Source organism: Solanum dulcamara, chromosome 1, assembly GCF_947179165.1.
Source record: "Solanum dulcamara chromosome 1, daSolDulc1.2, whole genome shotgun sequence".
NCBI lineage: Eukaryota > Viridiplantae > Streptophyta > Magnoliopsida > Solanales > Solanaceae > Solanum > Solanum dulcamara.
The window spans coordinates 49,959,761-49,978,483 of record NC_077237.1 but is presented as its reverse complement, the minus strand read 5'-3'; the positions used below and the strand labels follow the sequence as shown (position 1 = coordinate 49,978,483).

The following is an 18,723-nucleotide window of genomic DNA, read 5'->3' as shown; positions in this document are numbered from 1 at the left end:
CCCCATAATAAGGAAGATTGAAAATAGGGTTATAAGAAATTGGAGGAGTTGGAGGCCAAGTAATGAGTCATAGGATACGATCTACTTGCGTAAGCTACCAACTTGGATGTCCTACGTAATTAAGCTACTTGAGTACACATCGAGCTTAAGTAGCAAAGAATACATAGGCTCTTAAAGTAAGACAAGATTACGCACCCATGAAAAGGAAGAAAACAGGTGACAAGTAGGTGACGCACCTACTTGGGCTAAGTAGGTGACTCACCTGCTTGGGTTGGACCCCACGCTACCATGTGGTAGCATGTGAGTGGGCACATGGATGAGGTAGCACCCTAGGGGGCTGCCACATGTCACCCTTAGGGGCTACCACATGTCCCCTCTTAAGGACACATATATATACATGTGTATTGCTGGATCAACATCATTTTTTAGCATCTTAGCCTTAAAAGAATTGAGAGAAAATGTTGGAGAGGAGAAGAGGAAGCTACGACCATGGCTACCAAGGTAAGCTCTCGGACTTTAATTCCATGAATTAATTATTTAAGGTATCCCACAGATACATGAAGGTGTTTAATAGCATAAAATTACTATTTGAGGCAGCGAAGAAGGGACGCAAACAACCCATCAATTTTTAGCATGTTAAGAGAACTTCCGAAGCAAGTTTTAGTGAGGTATGGCTTGGTTCTCTTCTCCCACGTTTTGGGTAAGGGTTTGGATATGTTATAAAGGTATAAATATGTATTGTAAACATGAAAATATAAATGTTACGACTAAAGAACATTGCAGGTCATGTAGGGGCTGATTTGACATAATTCTAACGGGTTAAAGTTTTGCTAGAGTCGTTGTTATTGTGGTGTTGTATTGGATGTTGTTGTGTAATGTTGTAGGGATGGAACATGGTTAAAAATAACTGCATAGGCTGCTGGTTGCAGCCATGTAACCCTCCTTTTTGGTGTGGTTAAGATTTTATGAAATAAAGACTAAAAACCCTATTTTGGTATCATGATTTTCGGCGAGTCATTGGGAACTTGTGTTGCGTCGTATTTTCGTAATTCAAGGTTGTATAGCTGCTGGTTGTTATTGTTAATGTGGATGCTAAGGTTTGGGGGTTAAATTGAAAGTTTGGATCGGGCAAATTATAGAGGAGATGCTGCCCGAATTTTGTTAACTTCTAACTAACTAATAGACTAGTCGAGACTCGTCAAGAAAGGCGAATAAGGAATTGGTTCCTATGGGTAATTGGTGGTAGAATTATAAGCTATAAATGTCACGACCTAGCCCCGTAGGCCGTGACTAGTGTCCGAATTGGACACTCGTATACACACATATTATCTTTTGTCAATCGACAAGTAAACACGATATAGAATTTATATGGGTAGCACGTTGTCTCAAACTGTCACTTATATATATACCAAAATTAGCTATTTCTTGGGGAGTCTTAATTGTCAAAAATAAGATAACATAATACGTAAGCCGACAAGGCTTTCACTCCGAATGTAAATGTCCAAAAACATATGCCATACTAGTACATCAGACAATATCTACATACAACCCACTCATGTGTCTACAGACCTCTAAGAGGATTAACAATAGCATATGACGAGACAGGGCCCCGCCGTACCCCCAAAATACACAAATATATACATTATAAGGATTAGTACCAAAAGTTTAGGCTCCGAGACAATGGAGCACTTCAACCCGTTGAGTAGAATCCTAAGGTGGCGGCTCTCCAAAATAAGTATCTGTACCTGCGGGCACGAAACGCAGCCCCCCGAAGAAGGGGGTCAGTACGAAATATGTACCGAGTATATAAAGCATAAAATATCGTAAAGGAGATCACATCTGAAATAAAGATTCAGGAGTCAAGTGTCATAATCAATAAATCACTGTACCTGTGTTATAAAATAAAGACATGCATATCATCATCATATATCGTACCTGGCCCGTTATGGGACTCGGTATCACAATTATATCAATATATCGTCATATGTATATATATACCATACCCGGCCCTCTAGCAAGGAACTCGGTGAATAGAGTAGTGTACACTGATACCGTACCCGGCCCATTATGGGACTCGGTGCCATAATCATATCGTCATATCATTATAATATCATATTATCATATCACGTACCCGGCCCTCTAGTAAGGGACTCGGTGAATAATGTAGTGGAATCCATACATGATAACATACCCGGCCTATCGTAGGACTCGGTGAATAATACCATAACAGCATGCACGAATAAGATATCATTAGCAACCTTGTGAAATTTAATCATTATCGGAGACTTAATAGAATAAGCAAAACAGACCATCATTTGAAAACCAAGACAATAGTCATTATAAATCACACTAATTATGGATTATACTAAAATATGAATTATACCACAACATGAGTTATACCAACTAGGATGGCTGGAATTATACACATGAGTCAAGACATAACAATATAAATTTTGAAAATCAAGAACGGTAGCCATCCGAGTATATCTACGAATAAGAGTTTCTTTGGAATTTAAGCATACGTCATTCGTTCGTTTCATATGGATCATGCCAAAAGAAGAAAATGTTAACTTCACATACCTTTAGCGTTTATACGTATACGTTGTCCAATATTGTCTCAACCTATATTAAAACGTTAAGCACTATGATTAAGCTATGGACAAGAATAAAACGTAGTCTATCGTTAGTAGGTTATTTCTAAAAAAAATTGGACAGCACCTCCCCTATACCACTCACTTTTCCCACTTTTAAACCAGCCATATAATCATCAACCAACATCAACAATCCAAAATATTGACACAAAATAAGATTTATTATTCATGTTACCAAAGCAGTAAATTCGGAAAGTCAAGTACCTCACGTTGTATCTAAAATTTGAAAATGAAAACGGCAAAACTGGACTTTATAACCTTCATGAAACATTTAGATATATGTCTTAAGTTTCCAATTCAAAAGAAATCAACTCAAAATTCATTTTCTACAAAGAGATATCATCAAAATACGAACAGCTATACATGAAGGAATTTTCAATCCAGAATCTGGACAGAATTTGTCTTAAGATTCATGCTCAGTTTTCGACATCATAACAGCAGATATAGACTAAGACATAAACATAAGAGTTGTAGGTACGTGTATTAGCTTTCCAAAACATGTTTAATATCTAAATTCGAAGGTCTACACAATGAGATATTCCAGAATTACTACCAGCTACTCAATTCCAAAAACGGGTTTGAACATTCAAAATCTTCATACACCTTTTTCCTCCAAATTCAAGAACAACAACTCATCAACAACATCAAAACAATATCAACCATTATTATACATCATCACTAACCTAATTTCATCCATTTAATCTACCTAAAACAACCCTTTAACCCATAAATCTCAACAAATCACCAAACTAGTTTATAACACTATTTTCTCCGTTCTAATCCGTTAAAACTCTAACTAAACTTGTTAACAATGAAAAGGAGACTTTAATATTACCTTGAATTTGCAGCACCACATAAAATCTTCTCCTTATTGGTTGATTTCTAGCTCAAATTGAAGCCAACACGACGTACAACAATTTTCTCTTCATGAGCTTCGGATTTCGGGACTTAATTTTGGTCGGATTTGGGATTTTTCTCAAGAACTCCCTTTCTCTCTCTCTTTGGAAATTTCCAGAATTATGTTGATCTTTGTATGAAGGAATAGTTACAAAAAATCAGATTTAATTTTGTGGGTATTGGGCCTGACCCGAATTAAAATTGGGTTGGGCCGAATTCACTATTTAGTTTGGCCTGTCAGATTTAAAACGTCTATATCTTATTACTCCGATATCACATTTCGTCCCACGACCTATGGTTGGAAAGATATTTCAATTATCTACAACTTTCATGTTGAGAGTTTTCCCAAATTCTCAAATTATAAAGAGGTTATGGCCTCCCGAAGTCAGCTTACCCGAAACGTAACTTTAAGAAAAACATATTTGATGGCTTCTATTTTGATTCGGCTTAAGGGTCCTTCTTGAGATGTATTTTACTACACATAATTTATTCATATAACTTGGCATCTACAACAAATCATGTCCTTTTAAAAATTCAAAATTAAAAGCCCTTGAATTTATAATCGTTAGCTTACGAATAATCCAAAATGCAAAAATACGGAATGTAACATTCTTCCCCCCTTTAGAACATTCGTCCTCGAATGTTAAACCCGCCTCATAAAGTCTTATAAGAAATTTGGGGGAATAGTCTTTTTTTTTTTTTTGCAACAACAAATAGTTTTATATGTCAATCAATATAATTAATCGAGAGGTTTAGATTACCTGTAGGCGTAGAAAACAAGTGAGGATACTTATCCTTCATCTCTTCCTCGGCTTCCCAGGTCATCTCTTCTCTATTGTTATTTCGCCACAATACTTTGACGGAAGCCACATCCTTAGTACGTAACCTTCTGACTTGGCGATCAAGTATAGCTATAGGGTTTTCCTCGTAAGAAAGCTCCTCCGTCACCTGGATATCATCCATGGGGAATACTTTAGAAGGATCACCAATGCATTTGCGAAGCATCGACACGTGAAAAACAGGGTGCACTGCTTCCAAATCAGATGGTAGGTCCAACTCATATGCAACCTTGCCTATTCTACGAGTAACCTGATAAGGGCCAATGTAGCGCGGGCTAAGCTTTCCTTTCTTACCGAATCTCATTACCCCCTTCATGGGTGACACCTTCAAAAACACCCAATCACTAACCTGAAACTCTAAGGGTCGACGTCGATTGTCTGCATATGATTTCTGTCGACTCTGGGCTGCTAATAACCTTTCCCGAATAAGCTTCACTTTATCAACAGCTTGTTGAATCATATCGGGTCCGATTAACTTAGCCTCACCAACATCAAACCAGCCAATAGGTGACCTACACTTCCTGCCATATAAAGCCTCATACGGTGCCATCTGAATGCTAGAATGGTAGCTGTTATTATAGGCAAACTCAATAAGTGGCAGATGGTCATCCCAACTACCTCTAAAGTCAATAATACAGGCCCGTAACATATCTTCTAGCGTCTGAATAGTGCGTTCAGCCTGCCCATCAGTCTGAGGGTGAAATGCTGTACTAAGATTTATTTGTGTTCCCAATCCCTTCTGAAATGATCTCCAGAAGCTAGCTGTAAACTGAGCCCCTCTGTCTGAGATAATAGATATGGGAATCCCATGAAGTCTTACTATCTCTTTGATATATAACCTTGCATAGTCCTCCGCTGAATATGTAGTTCTAACCGGAAGAAAGTGGGCTGATTTTGTCAGCCTATCTACAATCACCCATATGGAATCATACTTCCATGGAGTGCGAGGTAAGCCTGTAATAAAATCCATATTAATTGCTTCCCACTTCCAAGTCGGGATTTCTATCTCTTGTAATAGTCCGCCAGGCTTCTGATGCTCAATTTTAACTTGTTGGCAGTTTGGGCACTGGGCTACAAACTTTGCTATATCCTTCTTCATTCCATTCCACCAGTATAAACATCTAAGATCATGATACATCTTTGTCGACCCTGGATGCACAGAATACCGGGCATAGTGTGCCTCTCCCAAAACCTGTTGTCGTAGCCCTATAATCTCAGGTACGCATAATCTGCCTCTATATCTTAGCACTCCATCAGGTGTGACCTCGAATGGGGTCCTTTCCTTTTGAAGGGTTTCATCTCGGTACTGTGCCAGAATAGGGTCTTCATACTGGCGTTGCTTTACCGCTTCTATGATAGAGGATTCAGCAACTCCTCGAATAAAAACTCTACCATCACTAGAATCAGCCAAACGGACTCCAAGGTTAGCTAACTGGCAAATATCACGAATTATCTTTTCTCGTTCTGGTTGTACATCTGCCAGGCTACCCATGGATTTACGGCTAAGTGCATCTGCTACAACATTTGCTTTCCCTGGGTGGTATAGAATATTAACATCATAATCTTTCAGCAACTCTAGCCACCTTCTCTGTCGCAAATTCAGGTCCTTCTGCTTAAAGATATATTGGAGACTTTTGTGGTCCGTATAGATATCAATATGTACACCATATAAATAATGCCTCCATAGTTTCAAAGCATGAATTACTGCTGCTAATTCCAGATCATGAGTTGGATAATTTCTTTCGTGCTTCCTTAACTGTCGGGAGGCATAAGCTATGACTCTACCATGTTGCATCAATACACATCCTAACCCAACACCAGAAGCATCACAATAAATAACATAGCCATCTGGTCCTTCAGGAAGGGTTAGAACTGGGGCCGTAGTCAACTTGTCTTTCAGCAACTGAAAGCTTTGTTCACAGGCATCGGTCCACTGGAACTTAACGGCCTTTTGAGTTAGCCTTGTTAAAGGTGCTGAAATTGAAGCAAATTTCTCAACGAATCTCCTGTAATATCCTGCTAGCCCAAGAAAACTACGTACCTCAGTAGGTGTCGTAGGTCTAGGCCAAGTCTTTACGGCCTCGATTTTCTGTGTATCTACTCGAATACCATCAGCTCCAATAATGTGCCCCAAGAATGCTACTGAAGTCAACCAGAATTCACATTTAGAAAATTTAGCATACAACTTCTGGTGCTGGAGCACCCCAAGTACCTTCCTCAAATGATCTACGTGCTCCCCTTCCGATCGTGAGTAGACCAGAATATCATCAATAAATACAATCACGAACAGGTCTAGGAATGGCTTGAACACTCGGTTCATAAGATCCATAAACACTGCTGGGGCATTGGTCAGCCCAAAAGACATCACCCGAAACTCATAATGCCCGTATCGGGTCCTAAACGCAGTCTTTGGAATATCTGCCTCCTTTACCCGTACCTGGTGATAGCCTGACCGCAAGTCTATTTTTGAAAAACACTTAGCACCTTGCAATTGGTCAAATAAATCATCAATCCTGGGGAGAGGATATCTATTCTTTATTGTCACCTTGTTCAACTGCCTATAATCAATACACATTCGTAGTGACCCATCTTTCTTTCTCACGAATAATACCGGTGCTCCCCAAGGTGATATACTGGGCCTAATGAAGCCTTTTTCTAATAGGTCTCGCAGTTGCTCCTTCAACTCCTTCAGTTCTGCGGGTGCCATTCTGTAGGGAGGAATAGATATAGGCTGGGTATCTGGCAATATATCTATATTGAAATCTATCTCCCGCTCAGGAGGAAGACCTGGAAGTTCATCTGGGAATACATCTGTAAATTCGTTAACTACCGGAACTGACTGAAGAGTCGATTCCTCTGCTTCCAAGTTATGGATACGAACCAGATGATAAATATAACCCTTTCTAACCATTTTCCTTGCCTTGAGGTATGAAATAAGCTTACCCCTCGGTGATGCTGTATTGCCCATCCATTCTATGACTGGTTCTCCTGGGAATTGGAATTGAACTACTTTTTCTCTACAATCAACATTAGCATAACAAGAAGCTAGCCAATCCATGCCCATAATAACATCAAATTCTGTCATAGCTAACTCTACCAAATCTGCCTTGGTGTGTCGACTATATATAATCACCGAACAATCTCTATATACTTTGTTGGCTATAACAGAATCTCCTACCGGTGTAGCTACCTCAAATGGTTCTATTGATTCAGATTTTATTCCGATTCTACTAGCAACAAAGGGAGATATATATGATAAGGTGGAACCTGGATCTATCAATGCATATACATTCTGCGAGAAAATCGATAATATACCTGTAACTACATTTGGCGACGCCTCCTGGTCCTGTCTACTAGCCAAGGCATATATGCGGTTCGAAGGACCGCTAGAACTGAAAGATCCACCACGGCCTCTACCACGGCCTGCTGTTATCTGAATACCCTGCCCCACAGGGCGCATAGCTACAGAAGAAGATGAGCCAACAACTGACCCAGTAGGCTGAGCTGCACCACTTAAATTACCCCTAAATGGACACTCCCTCATAATATGGCCTTGACGGCCGCAAGTAAAGCATGCACCTGTAGAAAAACGACATTCTCCAAAATGTGACCTACCACAACGAGGACACCGAGGCAAAGGTGGTCTCGATTGACGCGAACCCCTGTTTATCTGTGAACTTGAAACCCTGGAGCTTTGACCGGATCCTGAATACCCTGTGCTATCGAATCTACTACCTTTGAATTGTGGGGGTGCACTCCGGGCTGGCTGAGAAGGATATCTACTGTACTGCTGAGGCTGCCCGCCTTGAAATTCCCCAGAATAACTAGCCGATCTAGCTCTTTTACGCTGGCCTCTATCATGATCTCTATCGGGCTGACGCCCTCTGTGCCGATCTTCTACCCCTTGTGCATATGCCTGTACCCGAGCAATGTCCATACCTGGCTGAGAAGCCATTGCCATACAGCTATCAATCAAATAACGATCCAGCCCCATCACATACCGATGCACTCTATCAGCCATGTCAGCTACAATAGCTGGTGCATGTCTCGCCAACGAGTCAAACTCAAGGCTATAATCTCTGATGCTCCTGCCATTCTGCCTCAATTGTAAAAACCTGTCTACTCTGGCTCGTCTCATCTCTGGAGGTAGAAAGTGGCCAAGGAAGGCCTCCACAAATTCACCCCACACCGCTGGAGGAGCACCCTCGCCCCTAGATAACTCCCATGACTCATACCAATTAACAGCTACATCACGCAGCCGATAGGAAGCTAACTCAACAGACTCTGTCTCAGAAGCCTTAATTATTCTCAACGTACGCTGCACTTGTCGGATAAACTCCTGCGGGTCATCCCCGGGCCTTGACCCATAGAACTCTGGAGGATTACAAGTCAAGAAATCACGAGCCCTTAAACTATCATGTCTATCAGCATAGTCAACCCCTAACCCATGCCTGCGAGCCTGCCCTGTCGCTATTCTGGTCAGCAACTGAACTGCATCTCTCATAGCCCTGTCCTCTGCCCCTGGCTGAAGAGCTGGAGGCTCAGGTACTGGAGCCTCTGGAGCTGGCGGTGAAGCAACCCCCCGATCCATAGTGTCAGTTGCTGCTTCTCTCTCCTCATATGGTGGTGTAGTAGAGCTCGCCGACTGGAGCACAACCTCAGGCATAGACTGGGCACGGGCCCTAGTAATCCTCGGGGTCCGACTAGTCTCTCCTACTACTGACTTTCCCTTTTGGGCAGCTGTCGCTTTTCTTGGAGGCATCGCTGTAAATATAATAGTATGTTAGGGAGAAATTATCCTGATAATATAGCTCTATCGCACGATTTAAAGTAAAAGAAATGATAACATCCTAAATATCCTGTAGCCTCCTGTTTATAGATGTGGTGCACAACACACCGATAAACAAGACTCTACTAGACACGGTCTGTAGACATTCCGAGGATGAACTGCTCTGATACCACTTTTGTCACGACCTAGCCCCGTAGGCCGTGACTAGTGTCCGAATTGGACACTCGTATACACACATATTATCTTTTGTCAATCGACAAGTAAACACGATATAGAATTTATATGGGTAGCACGTTGTCTCAAACTGTCACTTATATATATACCAAAATTAGCTATTTCTTGGGGAGTCTTAATTGTCAAAAATAAGATAACATAATACGTAAGCCGACAAGGCTTTCACTCCGAATGTAAATGTCCAAAAACATATGCCATACTAGTACATCAGACAATATCTACATACAACCCACTCATGTGTCTACAGACCTCTAAGAGGATTAACAATAGCATATGACGAGACAGGGCCCCGCCGTACCCCCAAAATACACAAATATATACATTATAAGGATTAGTACCAAAAGTTTAGGCTCCGAGACAATGGAGCACTTCAACCCGTTGAGTAGAATCCTAAGGTGGCGGCTCTCCAAAATAAGTATCTGTACCTGCGGGCACGAAACGCAGCCCCCCGAAGAAGGGGGTCAGTACGAAATATGTACCGAGTATATAAAGCATAAAATATCGTAAAAGAGATCACATCTGAAATAAAGATTCAGGAGTCAAGTGTCATAATCAATAAATCACTGTACCTGTGTTATAAAATAAAGACATGCATATCATCATCATATATCGTACCTGGCCCGTTATGGGACTCGGTATCACAATTATATCAATATATCGTCATATGTATATATATACCATACCCGGCCCTCTAGCAAGGAACTCGGTGAATAGAGTAGTGTACACTGATACCGTACCCGGCCCATTATGGGACTCGGTGCCATAATCATATCGTCATATCATTATAATATCATATTATCATATCACGTACCCGGCCCTCTAGTAAGGGACTCGGTGAATAATGTAGTGGAATCCATACATGATAACATACCCGGCCTATCGTAGGACTCGGTGAATAATACCATAACAGCATGCACGAATAAGATATCATTAGCAACCTTGTGAAATTTAATCATTATCGGAGACTTAATAGAATAAGCAAAACAGACCATCATTTGAAAACCAAGACAATAGTCATTATAAATCACACTAATTATGGATTATACTAAAATATGAATTATACCACAACATGAGTTATACCAACTAGGATGGCTGGAATTATACACATGAGTCAAGACATAACAATATAAATTTTGAAAATCAAGAACGGTAGCCATCCGAGTATATCTACGAATAAGAGTTTCTTTGGAATTTAAGCATACGTCATTCGTTCGTTTCATATGGATCATGCCAAAAGAAGAAAATGTTAACTTCACATACCTTTAGCGTTTATACGTATACGTTGTCCAATATTGTCTCAACCTATATTAAAACGTTAAGCACTATGATTAAGCTATGGACAAGAATAAAACGTAGTCTATCGTTAGTAGGTTATTTCTAAAAAAAATTGGACAGCACCTCCCCTATACCACTCACTTTTCCCACTTTTAAACCAGCCATATAATCATCAACCAACATCAACAATCCAAAATATTGACACAAAATAAGATTTATTATTCATGTTACCAAAGCAGTAAATTCGGAAAGTCAAGTACCTCACGTTGTATCTAAAATTTGAAAATGAAAACGGCAAAACTGGACTTTATAACCTTCATGAAACATTTAGATATATGTCTTAAGTTTCCAATTCAAAAGAAATCAACTCAAAATTCATTTTCTACAAAGAGATATCATCAAAATACGAACAGCTATACATGAAGGAATTTTCAATCCAGAATCTGGACAGAATTTGTCTTAAGATTCATGCTCAGTTTTCGACATCATAACAGCAGATATAGACTAAGACATAAACATAAGAGTTGTAGGTACGTGTATTAGCTTTCCAAAACATGTTTAATATCTAAATTCGAAGGTCTACACAATGAGATATTCCAGAATTACTACCAGCTACTCAATTCCAAAAACGGGTTTGAACATTCAAAATCTTCATACACCTTTTTCCTCCAAATTCAAGAACAACAACTCATCAACAACATCAAAACAATATCAACCATTATTATACATCATCACTAACCTAATTTCATCCATTTAATCTACCTAAAACAACCCTTTAACCCATAAATCTCAACAAATCACCAAACTAGTTTATAACACTATTTTCTCCGTTCTAATCCGTTAAAACTCTAACTAAACTTGTTAACAATGAAAAGGAGACTTTAATATTACCTTGAATTTGCAGCACCACATAAAATCTTCTCCTTATTGGTTGATTTCTAGCTCAAATTGAAGCCAACACGACGTACAACAATTTTCTCTTCATGAGCTTCGGATTTCGGGACTTAATTTTGGTCGGATTTGGGATTTTTCTCAAGAACTCCCTTTCTCTCTCTCTTTGGAAATTTCCAGAATTATGTTGATCTTTGTATGAAGGAATAGTTACAAAAAATCAGATTTAATTTTGTGGGTATTGGGCCTGACCCGAATTAAAATTGGGTTGGGCCGAATTCACTATTTAGTTTGGCCTGTCAGATTTAAAACGTCTATATCTTATTACTCCGATATCACATTTCGTCCCACGACCTATGGTTGGAAAGATATTTCAATTATCTACAACTTTCATGTTGAGAGTTTTCCCAAATTCTCAAATTATAAAGAGGTTATGGCCTCCCGAAGTCAGCTTACCCGAAACGTAACTTTAAGAAAAACATATTTGATGGCTTCTATTTTGATTCGGCTTAAGGGTCCTTCTTGAGATGTATTTTACTACACATAATTTATTCATATAACTTGGCATCTACAACAAATCATGTCCTTTTAAAAATTCAAAATTAAAAGCCCTTGAATTTATAATCGTTAGCTTACGAATAATCCAAAATGCAAAAATACGGAATGTAACAATAAAGTCGAAGGTCACTAATTTAGTATTACTTTTGTGTTAAATAAGTTAAAGGAGTAACGAAGCGAGTTTGGATGCGATTAACCCATAACAGGTATGTGACGCTACCCTTTCTTTTCTTTTGGCATGTCTTCAAGTTAAGTAATGAATGATATGAGCTTGAGGGTAAATCTACTCATAAATGCCAAGCATAATTCACGGTCCTCATTTATTTCTTGATGAAAGCAATCTTACAATAATTGATCTAGGGCTTCTCAAGCCTTCCATACATTAGGAAGTGATGAGTATGTAAAGCTATCCTTCCTTTCTCTTGGCGTGTCTTAGTCTTAAATATGATATGTATATGAAATATGGGGACGAATCTACTCATGAAGTTCTGAATATGATAAACAACCCCTACCTACTTCTAGAAGTGAGAGCTCCCATGCTAATTGAGTTAGGGCCTCTCACTGTCCCCTAGATGATGAGAAGTAGAGGGTACGTAAAGCTGTTTCCTTCCTCTTAGCATATCCTTGATAGAAGTGCAATGTGTATATCTGCGTATGTAAGTGGGGATAATCCCATGCATAAATCCTCGAGCATACCTCCTGATCCTTATCAATTTCTGAATATTAGAACGCCTACAATAGTTGAGTTATTGTCTCTCAAACTCCTTTGGGATGGGAAGTGATAAACAGGTAAAGCCTACCCTTCCTTTTAGTTGACATGTGTCAAAGATAGATCATACATGATACGAGCTGTAGGGTAATTTCATTCTTAAGCTCTGAATATGCTATATGTCTCATATTCACTCGTTGGCAGGAAAACTCTCATCGTAGTTGAGCTACCTTCCCTGAATCGTCTATATGTCATTTAATAGTGGGATGTAAAGCTCTTATTCCTAAGGACTCTGTTATGACAGATGTCCCTGAGTTCCTTAAGTCGGTTGGCATTACCCTAAAATATGTCTATAATTCTTGAGACTTCACTTAATGTAGCCCTAGTGGCACTCAAAGGGCACTTGAGATGATTATTATCCTGATCCACGAATGATAGTTCTGTTTGACTACCTTAAAAAGTTTTAGATAATGATCTGCCTATGTGTGGTTGCCTATGACATCGAATCCCCTAATGGGCCAGGTATGATATATGAGGATATGATGATGACACCGAGTCCCCTAAGGGGCCAGGTACAGTATATGATGATATGATTATGAAACTGAGTCTCATAATGGGCCGAGTATGGTATATGATGATATGATGATGATATCGAGTCCCATAGTGGTCCAGGTACGGTATATGATGATATGATGATGACACTAAGTCCCCTAAGTGGTTAGGTACATATATGATGATATGATTATAACACCGAGTCCCATAATGGGCCGGGTACGGTATGATATATATATAATGATAAGATATAATGGTATGAGATGGTAACGGTATGATATGAATATACACTACTCCATTCACCGAGTCCCTTACTAAAGGGTCGGATACAGTACATATGCGTGCGTATAAACACATAATGATATATTTATAACCTATAAGATAATGTCGTATATGATGGTATGATGCCGTATATGATGATATGATAACACCGAGTCCCACAGCCGGCTGGGTATGGTGTGGGAGGATGGTATACATGCCCTCATTTTATAAGATACAGGTATAGTGATTTATTAAATGTTATACTTGTTTCCTGCACCCCAATTCTGCGGTAATCTCACTTATACTGTGTTATGCTTTATATACTCAGTACATCTATCGTATTGACCTCCTTTTTTTAGGGGGGGATACGTTTCATGTCCGCAGGTACAGATGTTCATTTTGAGGTATCCACTGGTGTAGGATTTCCACTCAGCTATATTGGAAGTGCTCCACTATTCCAGAGCCTAACTTTTGACGCTGGTCATTTGATGTATATATTTTTTTATTCAGGGGTACGATGGAGGCCCTATCCCGCCATATGATACAGTTAATACTCTTAGAGGTCTGTAGACATGTGTATGTGAGTTTTTGTAAGTTTGTTTCAATTGTACCTATACGACGCGTTGTAAATATTTTTATGTTATGACAGCCTAGTCGGCATGCGTTCCCTTTCATTATATGATACGAAGGAAAGAGGCTACATGTATATGAAAACGGTTTGACCCATTAGGGTTTTTGGGGTGTAGTATCACATTATACGTAGTTCAACTTGACTATAACTAATAGATACATGTACGGGGGGTCTAGGTCGGAACCCAGTTATAGCCTACGGGGTTGGGTTATGATATTAGTTATATGATTTCTCATTAATTTTCCTTCCATACTACATAATAGGTATACATTTACTCTTCAGAAAAGAGAAGCCTAGCCTACCTTGACGCCAAACAACTGTGGATGGACAGTACTGCTGAAATCCTTAGTTTCAGGTGTTCTACGGGAAAGACCGGACTGAATTCCATTGGTTGAGAGCCTTCCAATGCTGAGATTCCCTTCCTTCTTCTTTCCAAATCAAGAGCAGCCTTTTGGAGGGTTATTGCAGTAATCCTCGCCTCTAAACTCCCATTAGAAGAAGTGGGTAAAAATAAGAAAATCGCGACTTAAGTTCTATCCTATGTTATTCCGCTCTAGCGGCGCCGCTAAGGCCGGACCATCCTGCTCTGATGGGATGGTGGAACCCAGTTGAATAAATTTCCTGCATTTTCTTTTAATCTAAAATTAACGTTGATTCTGGTTGTTACATGTAAAAATGCAATATGATGAAAAATGATGATTTAACAAAACAAGACTGAGAATAAAGTAAAATTAATGAAAATATTAATAATTAAAATTAACTAAAATTCAAAATAAATTAATGAAAAATCCTAATAGTTTAAAAAATAAGAATAATTATCGATTAATTATTCTAAAATTGATGAGAATGTATATTGAACTATTTAAAGAATAAAAACTTAAAAATATTAATTTTACAAAAGTTAGGCTAAAATTGAGTGTCAACAGGAGCCCCATTATTAGCTATGTGCATATATATATATATATATATATATATATATATATATATATATATATATATATATATAAGAATAATCTGTCACGCCCCAGGAGGGTACCCTAGAAGTGACTAGCACTCGAAGATCATTGCTGATCTCCAAGCGAACCACTTGGTCCAATCACACATCCAAACTCTCAGTGGAAGGTTCAACATAACTCAAAAGACAGATAACTCAAGTGGGCACATAAAACATCATGAACAATGAAATAATATGATGAAAAATATTCAAGCATGAAGGGACTCAATGTTACGTACTCAATAATAAAATTTAGTTTTTAAAACAAGATCTGGAACAAATCCCTGTAACTCAACTCAGACTCTGTCCAAGAAGCCTCTAAATCAATACTAGAGAGGTACCAAGACAAGTCCAAGGCTACCTCAACTGACCATCGAAAGAAAATGAATGGAAGACATATAATTGAAGTCCTCCGAATGCAAGGAGGCCTCACCAAAAGTTGGATGAGGTTTAGTCTTCAACGGTGCACCTGTTGAGGACCTCTATCACCTGTATCTGCATTATAAAATGATGCATGCCAAATGGTGTCAGTACATGGAATGTACGAGTATGCAAAATGGCTGAAAGAAAACTTATTCGAGATACTCAACTCAACTCAACTCTGAAAATAACTCAATTCAATAAAATATGAAGTAGAATAATATAATGCTTTAAATGATATGCAATCAGAGATATAACTCAATATATAAAAGTATGATAACTTAATCTTTGGAAGGTTCTCTAACCGACAACCATCACTTATGAGCTAGTGATGATACAACGCTTAAGAGCTGCCGTTGTCGCAACCGTCCAATACCTTGCCAGGGTAAAGGCTGCTGAACCTCATGGATTCAGTACAAAAGTCCTCATTTGGGACTAGAGAGGCTTAACCTCTATCCTACGTTGACTACGTAGTTTATTGGCTCACCCTATATCGGTGTTCAATACTACTCCAAAAATACTCTGTTATGCTCATATACATATTAAGTGAGAAACATTTCTCAATTTACTCAATTAGTCTCTTCCGAACTTTAACTCAAGACTCAACCCATCTCAACTCAAGGAATGCATTTAAAATAAAAATGTATTGTGACTTCTCAACTCAATCTTATAATAGACATTTTAATGAAATATCGCTCAACTCGTTTATACATAGAATACTCATGCTCAAAATACTACTCAGGAGATTTCTCAACTCATGCTCAGACTCTTTCTCAATCAAAGAAAACACTTGTTATTCTTTAACTCAAAATAAATGCATAAAATATTTAATGCAAGATGTTTACAACTCGTTCTTTAAAACTCCGTCAATGCATAATGTACAATGAAATATCAATTAGGGTTCGTATGGATGCAAACACGAACCCACACTCTCAACAAGACTCAATTCAAGAACTCATCAAGGAATATTATAATACATGTACAATAACACAAGAAGATTTATATACGAACTCAATGAGAATGATAGATAATTCAAAAACTCGATTCATGGAACTTTGAAACTCATTTCAACTACGTAAACAGAAGATGTAGGGCATGTGGATGAACTCATTCCACGTTATGGGTAGCCTTACATACCTGGGATGAAGACAGAACAATCAATCTTGCAAGATATTGCTTGAATCTTTTGAACCTTAGTCTCTTCTCTACTCCTTAGCCCTAGCTCTTAAGTTAATTTAGCGTAAAAGACTTATAAATGCGTTTAGGAACTCTTTTAAGGTAAAAAACGACCAATATCAGTCATGAATTAAGTATATGAGGGGTGGAGAAAAGATCGGAATGCCCCTCCTTAAAATTAAAAATGGGCAGAAAAATTGGCTTGTCGCACACTTATTCCCTCATTGTGGATTTTTTTTCAAATTTTTTTTGATCGAATTCTAACCCCGTAGAAAATAACCAGGATAAAATTAAGTCCAAATCAACGATAGGTCTGCGACGTGGACCTATCGCCCACTTCTCTATTTTCATTTTTTCACTCCAAAAATTTATCTTTTGATCCGGTTGACCTAAAATTCAACCAATACCATTTTCCACACAATTTTCACCCTGATCAATATTTCAACCTCGAATTGACTGAAAAATTTAAGGAAGATGCGTTGCGCGAGAGTTCTTTAGTCTAGGGGTATTTTGATAATTTTATCAGGTGTAATATGATCCCACCATCCCATAAGGAGATGCCCACGTTGAACTGCAACAACAAAGTGAAAAAAAACAATCAATTTGCTCCAACCCATTCTATACTCTTTATCATCTAAGTAACAAAATACTAAAATAATAATAAGGATTTATGGCCAAAAATTATCAATATGCATAAAGCCAGAAATTGGGACTTTAATAAGTTTACCTGTTTCCCCTTTCGTTGAGTCTTGTCGATGGCGGGACCCAATAATAAGATTTGCAAGTGGTTTGTGGTATGACCTAATAATATTAACCCCTCTTTCTTTAATTTATTATCTTTAAAAGAATTAATTATGTACTAAAAGTGACAAGTTCTACTAATTTATTTTAATAAACATGTGATAAATGGTATATGATATTAAATAAATTAATAATTTAGTCCACCAATTAAATTAATTACCCAATGGGAATGATAGATAATTCAAGAACTCGATTCATGGAACTTTGAAACACATCTCAACTAAGTAAATGAAAGATGTAAGGTATGTGGATGAACTCAATCCACATTATGGGTAGCCTTACATACCTGGGATAAACACAGGACAATTAATCTTGCAAGATATTGCTTGAATCTTTTGAACCTTAGCCTCTTCTCCACTTCTTAGCCCTAGCTCTTAAGTTAATTTAGTGTAAAAGACATAGGAATGCGTTTAGGAACTCTTTTAAGGTCAAAAATAACCTATATCAGTGGTGGATTAAGTAAAGGAGGGGTGGAGAAAAGACCGGAATGCCCCTCCTTAAAATTAAAAACGGGCAGAAAAATTGGCCTGTCGCGCACTTGTTCTCTCATAGTGTATTTTTATTCTAACCCTGTAGAAAATAACCAGGATAAAATTAAGTCCAAATCTACGGCAGGTCCGCGACGTGGACCTATCGCCCACTTCTCTGTTTTTGTCGCTTCACTTTGAAAATTTATCTTTTGATCCGGTTGGCCTAAAATTCAACCAATACCATTTTTCCACATAATTTTCACACTGATCAATATTTTGGCCTCAGATTGACCAGAATATTTAAGAAAGATGCATTGCGCAAGCGTATTTAGTCTAGGGGTATTTTGGTAATTTTACCGAATGTAATATGATCCCACCATATCATAAGGAGATGCCCACGTTGAACCGCAACAACAAAATGAAAAAATATAATCAATTTGCTCCAACCCATTCTATACTCTTTATCATCTAAGTAACAAAACAAAAAAATAATAATAAGGATTTATGGCCAAAAATTATCAATATGCATAAAGCTAGAAATTAGGACTTTAATAAGTTTACCTGTTTTCCCTTTC

The 18,723-nt window shown here is 38.3% G+C and overlaps 1 protein-coding gene and 1 long non-coding RNA gene across 4 annotated transcripts; both read right to left on the bottom strand.

Moving 5' to 3' along the window:
• Positions 1-1,380: 1,380 nt before the first annotated feature.
• On the bottom strand, positions 1,381-8,994 carry LOC129882914 (uncharacterized). Of its 3 annotated transcripts, XR_008765861.1 has the most exons (3): positions 3,487-3,700; positions 2,581-2,622; positions 1,381-1,745 (listed from the first exon to the last, which is right to left on the bottom strand). XR_008765861.1 is itself a non-coding variant. In XM_055957453.1 (2 exons), the coding sequence occupies exons 1-2, from the start codon at positions 8,976-8,978 to the stop codon at positions 1,711-1,713; spliced, it is 1,311 nt and encodes a 436-aa protein (XP_055813428.1). In that variant the 5' UTR covers positions 8,979-8,994; the 3' UTR covers positions 1,381-1,710. The 3 variants fall into 3 exon arrangements, 1 of the variants encoding a protein (XP_055813428.1); XR_008765868.1 differs by lacking the exon at positions 2,581-2,622 and having other exon boundaries at positions 3,487-4,236; XM_055957453.1 differs by lacking the exons at positions 2,581-2,622; positions 3,487-3,700 and adding an exon at positions 7,703-8,994.
• A 476-nt stretch (positions 8,995-9,470) lies between these two features.
• Positions 9,471-11,790, bottom strand: LOC129882855 (uncharacterized). The gene is made up of 3 exons (XR_008765842.1): positions 11,577-11,790; positions 10,671-10,712; positions 9,471-9,835 (listed from the first exon to the last, which is right to left on the bottom strand). It is a non-coding gene; the product is annotated as an uncharacterized LOC129882855 (long non-coding RNA).
• Positions 11,791-18,723: the final 6,933 nt, after the last annotated feature.